This window comes from Dermacentor albipictus, chromosome 4, assembly GCF_038994185.2.
Source record: "Dermacentor albipictus isolate Rhodes 1998 colony chromosome 4, USDA_Dalb.pri_finalv2, whole genome shotgun sequence".
Classification (NCBI taxonomy): Eukaryota; Metazoa; Arthropoda; class Arachnida; order Ixodida; family Ixodidae; genus Dermacentor; species Dermacentor albipictus.
The window spans coordinates 14,416,206-14,432,787 of record NC_091824.1 but is presented as its reverse complement, the minus strand read 5'-3'; the positions used below and the strand labels follow the sequence as shown (position 1 = coordinate 14,432,787).

Below are 16,582 nucleotides of genomic sequence, written 5' to 3'. Positions count from 1 at the left end.
CCCTTCTTAACAGACGATTACGATACTCTGGCTGAATGATGAAAACATAATAAAGGATGAGAAATCATCTAAAAGAAAAACAGAAAATAAAAAGTGCCATAAAAGAAACTCTTCAGGTTGATGGCACCATCTAGTGACACATATTTTACTTAGAGGGAGGAGGAGGAATAAACTTTATTTGTGCACAGCAGATTTGAGACCTAGGCCTCTACCTAAATGACAGCCTCGAGCCCTTGGGCCCTGGCGGCATCTTCGGCCTGCAGGATTGCCTTGAGTTGGTCTTCCGGTGCACAGCTGAACAACGTGGTCTCCCACTGCTCTCTGGTCTTAATTATTTTATTCTGTATGGGTGTACGAGGACAAGCCCAAACGATTTGTTGTAGGTCCGCCCTTTCTTCACAAAATCTACATCTATCCGTGTAAAGGTCCGGGTAGTAGCGGTGGTAGGCCACCGGGTTCGGATATGTACCTGTTAGTAAGAGGTCCCGAGCCGTCGCTTGCCGTCTATTTAACGAGGAATGTGCCGGGGGGAAATGGGCCCTTCCCAATTTATAGTGTTTGGTGATCTCGTTAAAGCTGGTCATCCGGTCTCTCTCCGTTCCCAGTATTTGTTGCGTGTCACCTGCTCGGCCTGTCAGTTCTCGAGCCAGGATGTGCGCTATTTTGTTCCCGTGAAGGGAGAAGTGTGCGGCTGCTCATATAATGTGAATGTCGCGATCTTCACGAAAGTTGTTTAAAATTCTCAGTGCTTCCGGCTAGATTCTTCCTTTTGCATAGTTCTTGACGGCTGTCTTACAGTCGCTTACTACGATGTTAGCTTCCGTGGAGGCTATTGCCAGTGCTAAGGCACCTTCCTCCGCCACCTCTGCCTTCCATATTTTTACCGTCCCACTAACTCTGCAGTGACCCTCTAGACTCGTAGCAACTATCGACATACTCTGTCCATTTGCGTACTCCGCCGCGTCCACATAGACCACGTCCTTGGCACAACGGAATATTTTGCGGAGAGCTCTCACTCATGCGTTTCTTCGATCTTGGTGAAACTCCGGGCGCATGTTTCTGGGGATTGGGGGTACTGACAGATGTTCCCTTATTTTCCTTGGAATGTCTCTCCGCACTCCGTGCTGTGCTTCGTAGGTTATTCCGATGTCATCTAAGATGCGTCTCCCCGTCGAACTCTGTGTAAGCCTTTCATACTGCGCTACTCTCTGGCCCTCAATAAGTTCGTCTAATGTGTTGTGCACGCCGAGCGCCAAGAATTTCTCGTTTTACGTATTTGCCGGAAGTCCCAAGGCTTGCTTATACGCCCTTCTAATAATGCAGTCTATCTTGGCTTTCTCCGCAGCGCAGAGCTTGAGGTAAGGAACCACATATAAAATACGACTGATTACGAATATTTCTATTATACGGATGAGATTGTGCTGTTTCATGCCATAGTGCCTGTTGGATATCCGCTTTATTAGTCTGATTGTTTGTTGAACACTATTGTCAACTAGTCTAATGGTTTCTCCGTCATGGCTGTTTTCGGATATGCGGAGTCCCAGTATTATCAGGCTCTCCGCTATGGGTATCGTGGTGCCTTCTACTGTGGCCACAATGCCCGGCCTTTCCCTAGTGCTTTTTCGACCCCGGCATGTGAGCCCATAGAGCAGAAGTTCTGATTTTTGCGAGGATCATCTCAGTCCCTTGTCTCTGATGTAGTCTTCCACCGTGTTTACTGCTGTTTGAAGGATCTCTTCCACATGCCCATCGCTTCCACCCGCCACCCAAAGGGTGATGTCGTCCGCGTAGAGGCTGTGTCCGAGTCCTTCTATCTTTTCGAGTCTCGCAGGAAGACCGATCATTGCCACGTTGAATAGAAAGGGAGATAGGACTGAACCCTGCGGTGTACCCCTATTACCTTGCATGAGCGCGTCCGATTTGGATTCTCCAATTGAAATCTTTGCGGTACGATCTGTCAAGAAGTCTTTGATGTACGCGTATGTTTTACGTCCGATATCCAGCTTTTGGAGATTTTGTAGCATGGCCTTGTGCGTGACGGTGTCAAAGGCCTTAGTTAGATCGAGACCTAGTATTGCCTTAGTGTCTAGAATTTTCTCCCCCGCATCTATGATCTGATGCTTTAGTTTGAGCATAATATGCTGCGTCTATAACTTTGGTCGAAATCCAACCATGGTATGTGGGTAAAGTCCTCCATCATCCATGTATCTCGTGAGACGTGTGAGAGCCACATGTTCCATGATTTTACCGACGCAGGATGTCAGTGATATGACCCTTAAGTTCGTGAGTTGTGGTTTCTTTCCAGGCTTTGGTATAAAATGATTTGGGTTCATTTCCATTGACTTGGTATGCTGCCTTGCTCCCAGCAGTTATTCATGTAGTCCGTGAGAGCTCGGATGGATACATTGTCGAGGTTTTTGAGTGTTTTGTTGCTTATCCCATCAGGTCCTGGTGCAGATTTCGAGTGGAGCCTGGTAAGTTCATATCTGACTTCTGCCTCCGTAATAGGAGTATCAAGGTCAGGATTCTCGTTAAGTAGGTAATCCGGAAGTAGTTCTCTATCGGCATCTTCAACATACATCTTTTTGAGCTCTCGAAAGAGCTCTTCTTCTGTACCGTTGTAGCTGTGTATAACCTTCTGTAGATTGTGTCTTTGTATGGTTTTTGTACTTCCGGAGTCCAAGAGGCATCGGAGAATGTTCCAGGTCTTGGACATTCCTATCTGCCTTTCCATCAAGTCGGACGTGGCTTCCCACTTCTGTTGGGTTAACCTATTTGCATATATCTCGATTTCCTTGTTTATTTCCACAATTCTCTTCCTCAATTTCCAATTATCTTTTTGCTTTTTCCATCTTTTCAGCATGCTACCTTTCGCTTCCCACATGTGCAATAATATGCTATCCATCTCCTCTATACCTGCCTCCTCTGGAACAGTTTTGGTGCCTCGTTTAATGTTTTCTTAGAGTTTCTCTGCCCATTTCTCAATGTCCGTAATAGTGTCTTCCGCATCATCTTGTCGGATTTTGCGGAAAGAGTCCCTTTCTACTTGCTTCAGATCTCTCCCCCTCTTTTTCCTTGGGCCTGCTTGCACCGCTGTGACGACGATGTAGTGGTCACTACCTAAGCTTTCCTGCATGTTTGTCCATTGAGAAATTGCTACATTCTTCGTAAATGTGAGATCTGGTGTCGTGTCGTTGGTTACGCTGTTTCCTATTCTGGTTGGTGCCTGAGGGTCAGTTATGAGCGTTAGTCCTTCGTGCTGAGCGTCTGCCCATAGGCTTCAGCCCTTAATGTTCTCTATGCTGTATCCCCAAGCCGCGTGTGGCGCATTAAAATAGCCGACCACGACTAGTGCCTGCTTGTGCGCTACGCTCAACACTTTGCGGAAGAGTGGGCCGAATTTGGGCTTGTGCCGGGGTGGACTATATATGTTCAGAAGAAATAGACTTCCCTCTTCTTTACGGGAGGGGATTATTTCAATCAGGACGTGGTCTATGCCGCGCACACCGGTATCGTGCTCGACAGCCGAGAGGTTTCTGTGTATCAGCGTAGTGACGGTTGCCTTCTCGTCGGAAGCACTGCACGATTTATACCCCGATCATTTTGCGATCCCCCCGGTTTCCTGCAGGGCGATGGCTTAGAGGGGACGCAGAGGTTTTATTGCAGTGACTACGTATGTTCTATTTATTTGCTGGTTTAAAAAAGTATCGACACCGATGCAACTTACAACAAGCAATCCCTTTTTGATGTATTGCTTAGACAAAAACACCTATGTAACAAAAAAAAAGGTTTTACGTGTTGTAAGACAAAGTGTCACAAGACATCGCTACCGACCTTGTGATTGGTGTCTACTTTTGTTGTTGCCGGGCACTTCCGTAAGGAATAATGTGTGTATGGACAAGCTAAGGCTTCCTAGTATTCACCAAAATGAATATTTCGCACTCAGCACATACCTATCATATTCTGCAAAGCCACAATGTTAGTCGCTATCATCATTATTGCATGACCGTACGCACCGAACTTCTCAGCTGCATTATGTTTAGTATTCCATGGAAGATCACCAGAGAACGTAGACCTTTCCATGTTATTGCCTCTCACCACCAACACTCAACCGTCCACAGAATATAGTCTTTATAACGTTTATTTGCGCGGTCTTGATATTTTTCATAACTCACTGTCATGGTTTTCTTTTCTCCGAGTTTTGCCTTGTTGTGTCATACCTTCATACATTGTTCAACGACCCTTCTCCTGCTCTGTCTTTCGTATTTACTTCGCGCTCTGTTGTAGGCACTCTCTTTCTTTGCGCAATTGTTCTTTTTATTTACTGTTTTTTATTTATATGCCCCTGCAGTGCTTGTTTGTGGTTTCTTAATTTTTTAATGCATGCGTGCGGTGGCACTCATACCTTAGGGTTATTCCTGAGAACGTTAAATAAACATGATTGATTGATTGATTGATTGATTCATTATCAGACTTATTTTCCTAGCGTCGTTACATTTTGCTGCCGTAAACAGAAAACGGGCGGAGATGACCGATTTGTAACTACTAACCGTAAAGCTATGCCCATCCTTTCTTTTTTTTTTTTTGCAGTGCTCGATATTTCGGTCGGCTTCAGCTCCATGGTTGTATGCAGCCCGCTTGTTTCGACTCTGACGGTGAAGCACTTGGCAGTGTGCAGCCCGCTTGTGACGTCGTCATCACCGTGTGTTATATATAAAAGGCAGCAAATATGCAGCACCGGAAAATTTTAAAGCGAATAGTTTTCTTTTACTTCTTGCTCGGCTTCCTGCTGTTAAGCGGCCGGATTTTATCCTCACCCATGCAGAGTCACGTGCTATCACGCAACCATGTTGTGGGATGCGCTCATCGCGTCTGGACCGTTAGATGCCGTGGCCTGTGGCACTGTGCCGTTTCTCCGCACGTTCGTAGCCGTAGTGTGTTCCGCATCTTTTCTCGACATGTGCCGATTCATCTCACCGGCACGCCTCAGTTTCTACCGACAGCTGCAATGTGAGCGATTTGTACAAAGCGAACGTTCCGAGGAGAATCTGTCGTGCGTGCAGTCACCGAACGGAAAACAAAGCACAGATGCGCAGCCCTTCCCCTGCCTTCGTCTTCACAATGTTGTCTTTCTGTTCTCGTTATGCCATATTGGCCACGCTGTCGTCGTCGTCGCTGTCGTTCCGTCATCACCCGCATCGCCTTCATTGCACAATCACATTGCCGTCGTCGTGCTGCTCTCGCCGTCGTCACGCTTTAATTCCGCCCCGAAACTTGTCATCGATATTTTTTGTCATCTTTATCAAACGGCGTCATCGACGCCAGCAGTGTACGTAGGAAGTATTGCTAGTGTTTTTATTTGGCTTCTGCAGTCTGCATAAACCATTCACTCCCTTTGATAATAACCTTTAAATGCCCTGCTTTCTTCCTGTCTTGCCTGCTCCTCCTTATTCCCAATTATCATCCGTGTTATCTAAAAGAATGTTTCCTTCAAAGCCCCAAAAAGCCAGCAAAAATATTACTTGAGTATGCGAGACCTAAAAATGGTCCGTTAGTATGAAACGAAGAAGCCGAGCATAGATAATGCTGCATAAGTCTGCGTCGCAGTTCATGTACTTTTGCTCATTCGACACGACCGCTCGTGTCATTGCATCACAAGTATAGCGTGCGAAAAGCGAACGTTTTCAGTTACCTTTTACAGCAAGGTTCTTTGTGAGACTTGAGTCACCCGAAAATTTTATATGCATGTTTTCACAATATGTGCAGAGAACTACCTAATTCAGGATTTGTATTTAGATGGATATTGGGGGAGGGGCTTTGGTGATGTGCAGGAAAATGTCTAAATGCGTGGAATAAATAGAGGCTAAATAAAACTTCTGTAATCCTTGTTTTTTTGCTTGCATTTTAGAGGCGTGATATAAAACACTTGCAAAATTTATTTGGTACCGTGAAAGGATAAAGTTTGCATAATTTACATAATAATTTAATAATTTGCATAATATGAGGGCCAATTTACGGGTGACGTGCAAAGCCCGAAAACAGCAAACTGTTTGAAACCTGTGCGTTAATTGCAGCCTTCACAGAAAATTACCTATGCAAGTGTTCCGTAGCTGTACAATTGTACTTTAAGAACTGTTTAATACAAGTTTGGCTAAATTTCCTGGCGAAATTTCAAGGGTGTCAGTTCATTACTACCTATAAAATGTGCCTTGAGCTAGTGCTCGAAAGCCTTTTGCGGCCGTCAACAGCAATGTTTGCCAGTGTACGAAATGAACCCATGGTAGCTATCGGCGCAAAAATTCACACGAGGACAAAAAACGACTAGGCGGAAACAGGCGCTCTTTTTCATCGTGTGATACTTCGCATGCTGTCTTCTGCGCTGATAGCGAAGATGGATCCGTAACTCCAGCTCGCACACATCAGCACTCCATTATGTACAAAGAGAAGTCTTTGCTCACGACATTTAATATTCTGGAATGCTAGACTCCTCCGTAGTTCATTCCACGAAGCACGTAGTCAGTTGCGCTGGTCTCTTCAGTAAACTACAGGAGGCACTTGGTTTGTATTTGGCGAAAATAAGAGGGAGTTTAAGAGTAATACGCTGGTGAAAAAAAAAGACAGTGTGTGGGTGGACAGCCACTTTTGCAGTAAATTACGTATTTAATCGCTTCGGGGCGTTGCAATTGTGTTTTAAGAACGGCGCAAAATTTAGTCCGCAGAGGGAACCACCAAGATCAAACTTGGTAAAAGGGCAGGGGAACTATATAGGAAGTTAAATGAAATGTGTGTGGATAACTTAAAGCCTTTGAAGAAGTCATGCATTATGGGAAAAATACTTGCCTTTGCCAATACAGTAACCAATTGGATGTTAAAGAAATAAAAACGACAAGTGACAAAAGCAACTCTTGCTAGCAACGCAAATCATAAAGTTATATTTTGTAGGTGCACATCTTCAACGACCCAGACCACTTGGCAGTTCACACCTGAGCAGCATGGAAGCAGCGATCCAGTTCACGGTAGAAGAGGAAGTCAACGGCAAGCTTCCGTTCCTTGATATGCTGATTGAAAGAAAGGGGCCCACTTTGTCGTTCGCAGTTTACAGAAAGCCAACTCACACAGGACGCTACTTGCATTTCGGCTCCTTGCAACCTGCTTCTCACAAAAGGGCAGTGGTTTCGACGCTTCTACGACGCGCGGAGAAAATCTGCACGAGACAACAAAACTACGCATCCGACGTAAGCGTGGTACGGCGGGACCTATCAGCCTGTGGTTACCCGTGCTCTTTCGTGAATGCTGTCGAACGACAAATGGCACGTCCGCAGTTACCCCATGCTGCCTCTAGTCAAAAGCGCGCCGGAACACCCTATATCCCGTCCACGAGTGAAGCTCTAAGCCGTATTCTGCGTTCATACAATGTTCAAGTGGCACACATTCCAAACCAGAAACTACGGCAATCGCTCGTCAATGTTAAGGACAAATTACCAAAAGAGAAATTCCCAGGTGTTGTGTACGTTGTCCCATGCGCGGATTGCGACTACGTGTACATTGGCGAAACTGGTGACCTTGAAAGGCGTCTCAAACAGCACAATTATGACGTCAGAAAAGAAAATGTGAAATCCAGTGCCTTGGCTGAGCATGCCACTTCAAGCGGCCACGCAATCGACTGGGGGAAGGCACGTGTCCTTGCCAGGGAAAAAGGGCTATCTCGACGCCTTTCTCTTGAGTCCCTCATGATCCAGACTACGCCACACACTCTGAACAGGAGCGATGGCAATCTGCCGTCAGTGTATGCGCGCTGCCTGCGTCACGTGTTCTAGACTATTTAAGCGAGCTGCTCGAGCACCTTTGTTTATTTTACCTGTGAACAAGGCTCCCGTGTGGGAGCCGAAACGTCTTGTTTTCTTTTAGATCTTTATTTGGTCGGCGAAGTGCCCCGGGTTTTTGTTTACCCTTTTAACCAGGTTTCATCCTGACCAGACGGGCTTCCGTCAAACACTGAACTTCAACACGACAGTAATATTAATAGGAAGAACAAGATGAAGAAAAGAATAAAGAATAGGGTGACGGTTGTGCCAGCAAGCAACCCCAACGTTGACGATACTTGAGTCAACGGCAATTGTTATATATATATATATATATATATATATATATATATATATATATATATATATATATATATATATATATATATATATATATATATATATATATATATATATACTGAGCAGAAATACATTACCAATTGTCTCCATCAATAAAACACTATTGGGAACTTTGAAGGACTCTCGGCCTCCATGAATTATGGTCCGCGCCTGAATAAGCAGACCCCGTACCTGCGGCAGAACCCCTGCTGCAGGGCTGGTGTGGTTCCAGTGTGCGATCCATTCCGGCTGTTGGCCATGCAGCAAGCGGTGCTCGATGCTCAGGCGCGTCAGGGGGCATCCGCCCGATCGCCAGGCCGAGGGCATGACTTGCACATGTGAGCCGTTGAGAGCTCGCACAATGTCCTCTTTGTTGGGAGCAACCGGTGCTGTATAAGAAGCGCAACCACATATTGCTAAAGATTAGACAACAAGTACCAACAGCCTCCACCAATCTTGATCAAAGAAACTCCTTTTGTCAAGGAGAAGATGGTTTTTTCCATGTTCTCGTTGACCATAGGAGTTTATTTGATCAAGATTGATCATTATGATTGGAGGATGCTTAAGCTTGCTATTAAGAGTGGAACGCGATAACATTCAAATACCTCTGACTGCTTCTCACGGTTCCCGGCAACTGCAGCATATGAAACCGTAATGTTTGCTGGGAAACGATGGCGGAGAATGCTATGAACGGAGGCGCGATTTCTAGTAGAAACGCGGCGTCGTGCTTGGGCCGCTACGCGGCGGAAGCGAGCTCCATCAGAAAGTGTTGCAAAAAACAGGGTGTGCCACTCCACGTCATCCAACATATTCGCGCGCAGGCGCGCGCAAATGACAGACGCCGTGGCCGGTCTATGAATGCTAGAAACACTGGAAAAAGGGTTTGTTTGAATTTTCGCGTCACAGAATTATGCTTGCTCATACATTCAAATTACATTCCGACGCTACCATGCCTGAAGGTTGTGTGTTAGTCGCACTGTACGATTTTTCTACGAGTTTTAGCTTCACAAATTCAATTAGTTCAGTAATTTCGTTGCGCCACATGGATGGGCTGGCTATGGGTGGTTCAAAATTGCTTTTTGGTGAAACTACTTCCGATGCTGGACATGGTACGCCAACGCCGGATTTTCTGTGACGCGGGGCCTCTAACGGTATCGCTTTAATATTCTGGTCGAAGCCATCACAGAAGTTCTCGGTGAATGGACGTCGTGAGCAAGTGCCCTATCGTCGCAGCTTCGACACATGCTGAACCTTGTGGGCGCATTAATGCGGCGTTCCCACGGGGAAGTGTATCTTCTTATTCTGGTGCGTATACGTTGCTTTCAACATGATCATTGCTTTTTGGAGGGAATTAGCTCTGCGAAAGCTTTCGCGCCTCTGCCTTGATTACAGGTAAATTCGTTCCAGAGGTCTGCAAAGGGCTGTAAAAGAATCGTCACGGCGATTCGACGATTGCAAAAGCACTGCTTGCGTTAGTATTAAGACGTGGAGTTAGAAGTATGTTGAATTTGGCTGGTTTTGAACTACAATGCAAATGCAGGTCAGAAGAGTATGCAATTCATGTGCTGCGAAATCAACAGCGTTATTCTTCCGTATTGTTCGCTTTCAAAGCAAAGTTTTCTTTCCTGCGGGACTTTTTTGGCCGTAGTAGGGTGCTGCTGTTTTGCCGAAAATCTGTAACGGAGGACAGCCGCCCCATTTTTGCGACCCTTATAGGTATCCTGGCTGCTGGTATTGTTTTCTGCAGTCACTCAGTGATAACAGAAATGAAAGCTAGACGTCCTAATTGCAAGAAATGCATGTCATAAAGAGCAAATTTACTATAATAAAGCAGGCCTTTCTGCACCAACTTCGATAGGGTTTGGCGTATCCGCGTGGTCACTTTTTCGCCGTGTAAAGGGCAGTTCATTGTTGTGCTATCACCAGGATACACCCGCTCCAATCAACGCGCCGACTCTGAATACAGTACTATAGCAAAGGGGGCTAATCCCAGAGACACTATAATGTGCGGTAATGTGGTCCACGGAGGCAGGGCCCTCTTCACATCTTGCCGTTTTCCTAGGAGGCGCAGGTGATCGTTATGGTACAAACGCGGTGCAGAATATTACCACTTTCATGGCATTTATTTAAGCGCTTCAATAATGCTTGTGTTTTCAGATTTCCAGTTTCTGGGTTGGATGTGTATTATTGTTTTTGTATTATAAGTGTCTTCAGCTCTATCATGGAGACTCGCTTTAGATTCCACAACACTGTACTGTTTAAAGCTGCAGCTGGGTTGGCTCCGCTTTACTATAGAGTGAACATACCTGAGGCACGTGTTACTCCGGAAGCATACGTCAAGGTAGCTTCAAGGACGAGTAGGGTGCCCGAATTAGAACTGCCCTCTAATTGCCTGGCTGTCCTAGAGCAGCTGCTTAACAGCAAAAAGCATAGCACGTTGCGCAACATTCTAAGCCACTCACGGCTGCCGAGCGTGCGAGTGGCGAGCAAGTCACTCTGTTCCCGGCGGCCGCTTGCCAGGAAGGCGACTGCATACAGCTGGTAGCGAGTGCCGCACTGCAGCCCGTCCAGGTGGTACGTGTCATTGTGGCGGCCCACCAGGGAGCGCTGCTGCCACTCTCCGCTCTCGGACTTCAGGTGAATCTCCAGCACTGCCCAGAGAAGTACGCACAAGACGAGTGAAAAGACCAAGTTGGTGGCTGTTCACGTTTCTCTTTTTGTGCTATTTATGGAAATAAAGGGACAGAAAAACACGGACAAAGGAATTGCGCCTTGTTCACCAGCCTTTATACCAAGTGTTTTTGTTAATGAAGAATAATAGAAACCGTCATATATAGGCCACTGGCGTTTTGCAGATAGGTTACGTGACCGCATGAGCAGCAACAGAAACTTCCGCAATAACATAGCTCTATAATAAATATTTGCTAAATATATTTTTATTGTTTACTTTAAGGTAATTCCGATTCGTAGTCGAGGAGTTGTGATGTCATGCTCGATTATCAGATATCCTAAGAGTAGGACCACTTTCGAGAAATATGGTGCATATAAATTTACGAAAATCATTTCGGAATTCGAGCTACAATAGTCCCGAACTGTTACAGGCACGCTTTTAGAAGATTTTTGACTAGAACGCTCGTTCCGTCTATGATTCATTTTACAGCGAAGCTGTTAAGGGCTACTTTCCCCTATATCATGTCCGCGTGTAGAAAGAAAACATCGAAGATAGCGCAATGCCGGGCCGACCAGCGGTCAAGGTCACGCAGGCGTTAAGCACTGCCCATACGTGGGCCGATTCCGAAGAGAGTGCAATACCGGGCCGACCCGCGGCGGAGGTGAAGCAGGCGTTAAACGCTCCACATACATGGGCCGATCCCGAAGATAGTTCAATGCCGGGCCGATGCTCGGCGGAGGTGCAGTTCGCCATTAAGGAGCCCACATATACAGCCTCACTGGTCATCCTTCTTCAGAGTGGAAGGGCACAGTTTTTTCGTGAGGAAACACGTTTGAACTGAACTTAGATACTTCCAAGTTCTTTAAAATGAGGACATGTGAAGTGTTAAGATCCAAACATAGAGTCACATCATTTGCCTCCCTGAAAAAAATTGTGGCTTTTAAGAAACTAAAACAGACGTGCGGTGCTAAATAATGTCAGCATATCCTCAGTACACGCCGTGTGATTTAAACAGAGAAATGTCGGGAATTATATGGCACACTAAGAATGAATATGGCCATTTAAGATTGGGCACTTTAGGAAACAGCGGCATTCGCTCCTCAAAGGTGGAAAGATGACCGCTGGCGCTGCGAACTGGGCCGAGTCGGGTCAGCTGAGTATCCCTCGCCAGAGTGAATTCCCGGACTGTTTGTGTTATCATGCCGGAAATATTATTGCAAGCTTAGGATGCACCATTTGTGTCATGTGTGTTTGTGCTGAGCTTTGATGCGGCGAAGAAAGACTGCAGTGAGCATCAGTGACGATGCGCTAGGCTTCGTCTGCAGAGTCCCGCGGCGGCACACCCTTGGAAACAAACATTTCGCGTGTTTTTTGCGTGGTGTTTTGATTTGCCCCAAAGTGAAGTTACGACGAGGAAAGTTTGCCAAAGTCTGGTACCTACTGTGAGGCGCAGGTGTATTCGTGTACTGTTTTTTGACGTTTCTTATAACTGAAGGAATAAAGGAGGACAGAAGAAAGAAACACACACCACACCAGGAGCGCAGACTGCCAACTGTTTATTTTTTGTAAAGAAAGCAACATACATACATTTCATTCGGAAACCTGTGCACGTGTCCGCATCGTCACTCTCACATGTGCTGGTAAACTTAATAACGTGGGTAACAGTGTATCCAAGATTGCGACAAGCTATCACCAAAATAACCATGAGCCATTCTTACAGCATCATCAAAGAGGGAGAGATGGTTGAACACTGCAGCCTACCATTTCTCTTGCCTGTCACCATGGGGCACACTCGACTGAGGTTCCATCGAGCCAAAAAAATGACCATGACCCCGTAGTGGCTTGCTACTATCTTGATGTTGTGCGAAACTCGATGAATATAGAGCATGACCTGCAGTTTTTCTTTAATACCCTCTTTCTGGTGCTTTTTACCTAAGAATCGCTTCTACCACATACCGCTTAAGTGATGGGATTCCCGTACGCTTCGAGAACTCGTTAGGTATATTCGCGACCGCCGGTATCTCGTTGCGGGGAAAGGAATTGCACGCACATGACCTCAGCACGCACAACGTGACGCTGTCATATTTCGTGCTGCGTCTTCTCTTCTCCGCATTTCGCGGGCACTTTCCCGAAAGCGTCGATAGTTCGCCACCTGGGAAATGCGAAGCTTTGACCTCCCTCCGCACGCCGAACACTGTGCTTTCGCTGACACCGAGCACCTCGGTGACAAGCTTGCTCGTGTCCTCCACCCTGCCTTCAGGCTTCCTGTTGCGTCAATAGGTGCAGCAGTGGAAGATCATGTTGCGTGAATCGCAGTTTAGGATGTAGCCACTCTTGCTTTTCTCGCCAAGGTTCTTTGGTGGTGTTTACATTGAGGCGACACAACGCTCGTTCGGCAACAAAGGGTCGTGTTCCGATGTCACCTCGCTGGGGTACATGACGAAAAAGTCGCACGGAATGCCGTGCACCAACCAGCAAGATTGCAAGCTTCAAAACAAGAAAAACGGGAAAGGGAATGATAAAAAAAATCTCTTGTATTCTTGAAAATAACTTTCTGAAAACACTAAACCAAGGAAATACAAATCTTATGCTATTTAAAAGCAAGAGTATTTATTTAAACAATGACTGAAGCATTTTTGTACCTTTCCTGCCTCGATCGTCTTCCGGCCCAAGGTTTGTAATTATTTCGATAAATGCATTGCTTTTTTAGTACTTGTCAAATAACAGCTGAATCATTCTAAGCTCGGAAAAATAGTAGTAATGTTTCGTGTACGCGTAAACCAGCGCAAGAGCCATGTAGAGCTGCTGTTTCTACTTTTGTCGCTTGCAACGAAGCTAAAAAGCCGACGAAGCGCAGCGTTGTAGAAGTTACGGGGTTATTTTTCTGTTGAAATCCAGCATGTGCTGCAGCATCCCGGTCACGAGAGCTCTACCAAATCAGCCGTCAAGATACAAAAGTGTTATTTATACCGAGAATTACGCGTTTTCGAAGCAAAATTTTTAGCTAGGCTATTTCTTTAGTCGCGGAGACAATCGGCTGTCGCGCTTCGGTTATCAGGGCGGGGCCTCTCCCACCTTCTAAAGTTGTGCCCGTCTACAGTTCTCTACTATAGGCTGAAAACGAAGACGGTTAATGGTACCTTTTTGGATGGATTAGACTATGTATTAAAGGCTGTGAGACGTCGCCCCTGTCTTCGGACAAAGGGTTCAATGGGGGACGTCAAAAAATCTTGCAAAGAAAATAGACTTCGACTCTTCTAAGCAGACAATGACGGCTGCTTTGCGATTGTGCCATCAGATGCCTTCGGCCAAAAACCTGCTCAGGCACTTGCCATGAACTTTGTTTCTGTCAGAGTCATCTGGCCAAAGTAAGCACTCAGGCAATTTTCTCGAGCTTGGAGTAGCTTTTATAACTGTCTTACGTTCGTGCATGATAGTAAACCTTCTTCCCTGTCAATTTTATCAACCACCAGATGCATAAGTTCGAAATGCCTTTTACAAGTACTGTCAGCGAGAGAGGTACATGGCAGCAACAACTTAGCCGTGCCTTTACTGAAACAGTTGAACACAGTTGTATGGGATGAACTTTTTGCCATGCGGAATTGGAGTGATGTTACAGCAGTTCTACGAAATTTCGTTTCCGGCCAATATGTCTTCTCTGTTGAAGTCCAAGAATTGTTTTATTCAGTGTAAAATTCTATTCTTTTATTTGCTCTTTCCTTTATTGAAGAAAATGGTGCTGATGCCTCCAAATATACATTCGGAATCAAATGAGATAAATTTATGATTTTACTGGTATTTTATCGTTGTTGAACTAATCTTTAATTCGACAACGAGCTGCACTACCAGCGACAATTAACTTGCATCAGTTTATGTGTTGCACATGTTCTTTGTAATATTTTTGTCACCTACTCAGGCATAATTAAACTTTCCTGACAACAAGAAAGTCTTAGACATGGCTTTTTTACATGCAAACAATTTTTTCTTTAAGTACTAACACATCTCGGACGTGCGCTACTGCAGTGGAAGAAGAATTTGCTACATTTATACAACATGGGAGAGCCTCAGCTTTTCCACATGAAATTCCTAAGAATTATGGTTTACATTTATTAGTTATTAATATTCAATTGAGTGAACACACATAGGTGGGTGTACTGCCGAAGAAACATTTATATTTCGGCACAACGCATAGCAACATGGTCAGATGAGATATAGGTTATCTGTGCCTCTAATCAGTGCTAGTGAAGCGTTGTGCTCATTTCCTGCTAGCCAGTTTTAGCAACCAGATTGCGCGCCTTAATTAAGCTTATTGCCACTGTTCTAGGTTGGCAGGTGCTTCCGAGTATCTCACTGATCGAATTCTGAAATTTTGCATAACAAAATCAGGATTTGATTAGGACACACGCTGTAGTGGAGGCCACCACATCAATTTTGACCACTTAGGGACCTGTACCGCCGAGTAGCTCATTGAAGAGGATATCTCAAACATGTTCCAGTATCTATACATGTTTCTATGTATGTCTTTAGCCGTTTTCAAACTAATTCTGGTCACTGTGTAATCCATCGCCTAGTGGGCGGAGCATGGGCTAGAGAGGACCATATATCAACTTTTGGACCAACATAACTAGGGTCACAAAGTATGTGACCGAAATTATGTGTCATTCTTGTACTAACCTGTTTCACGCAAACCTGAGTCACTGGGTACATGTTACTAGGTTCGTGCCACTCTTCGATAAACCTCCTTCACGCTAACTTCGGCCATTGGATATGTTCCAATGCGTATGTACCGCATTTCTTGAGCACCTTTGACACTGAAAGGCCTGCTGCGTATGTACCGCTCTACAGTGCACCTCTCTGACGCCGACTTGGTCCACTGAACATATGCCACTGGGTATGAGCCACTCCGCGCTTCTTATTGTTGGATCTGGAGGACAATCCCACCGCTATCCACCAGTTATTGGATCTTGTCGTTGAATGCGGGAGTTGGCCGACATTGAGGAGGATGTTGAGATAAAAACTGGAGGTTTTTTTACAGCAAGAATACAAAGAAATTAAAAGTAATTAAGTCATTGATGGCCGGCAGCAAGTCGGACGCTGCGGCCCGTGGCAAGAAGCCCGAAAGAGATGAATGAATGAAGGAATGCTCTTCCCTGCTTCCTGTCTCTGGCTTTTAACCCCTTAGGTGTCTCGGTGTCACGTGATTTTCAACCAATCGTCGAGCCCGCTCAGATGTCGTCATTTTTCTCCAATGGTAGGCGCCCGTGCGAGTGCAGTCACGTTCGGCTCAGGGGGTCGCTCCATGGGCTGCACTCTCCGAGGGATGACTTGCCCTGGTATTGCCTCCAGGTCTGCAACTGCCGTCACAATCGGCAGATGGAGTGGCATCGAGGGCTTCACGGTGACTTACAGCTGGCGTTGCCATGGTGTTGCATCCCCGTCTGAAAGCGCTCAGCTGGAGGAGCCGGGTTGTTTTCGAGCGACCTTTCAGAGCTGCAAAATAACTTCGCTCGGGGCCCAGATTTCCTGAAACGGTGCCAGGCTCCCGTTGCACTTTCGGGAAGAGTCAAGCAGTGGGACAATAGCTCCACGTGCGGCGCACGAGGTGGGGGCCGCGAACTTGTCTGGGCATGCTGCACCTCGGGAACGTGGTAGATGAGCTTCTGCGCACCTTAAGTGCGACGGCGATTTTATGTGGTCTGGTGAACTCGAAGGATGCCAGAAAAAGTGCCCGTATCTAACATCATCAATGAGAAAAAAAATTTCGTTCAAA

At 45.8% G+C, this 16,582-nt stretch overlaps 1 protein-coding gene across 2 annotated transcripts in view; it reads right to left on the bottom strand.

Annotated features, from left to right (window-relative positions):
* The window catches only part of LOC135917152 (cell adhesion molecule Dscam1-like), a 1,023,231-nt gene that overhangs the window by 501,363 nt on the left and 505,286 nt on the right, over nt 1-16,582 (bottom strand). For both annotated transcript variants that reach the window (XM_070536836.1, XM_070536837.1), the window contains exons 31-32: nt 10,604-10,792; nt 8,334-8,530 (exon numbers count right to left, since the gene is read on the bottom strand). In XM_070536836.1, the coding sequence (XP_070392937.1) occupies nt 8,334-8,530; nt 10,604-10,792 (386 nt within the window). The remainder of the gene's footprint in view (nt 1-8,333; nt 8,531-10,603; nt 10,793-16,582) is intronic.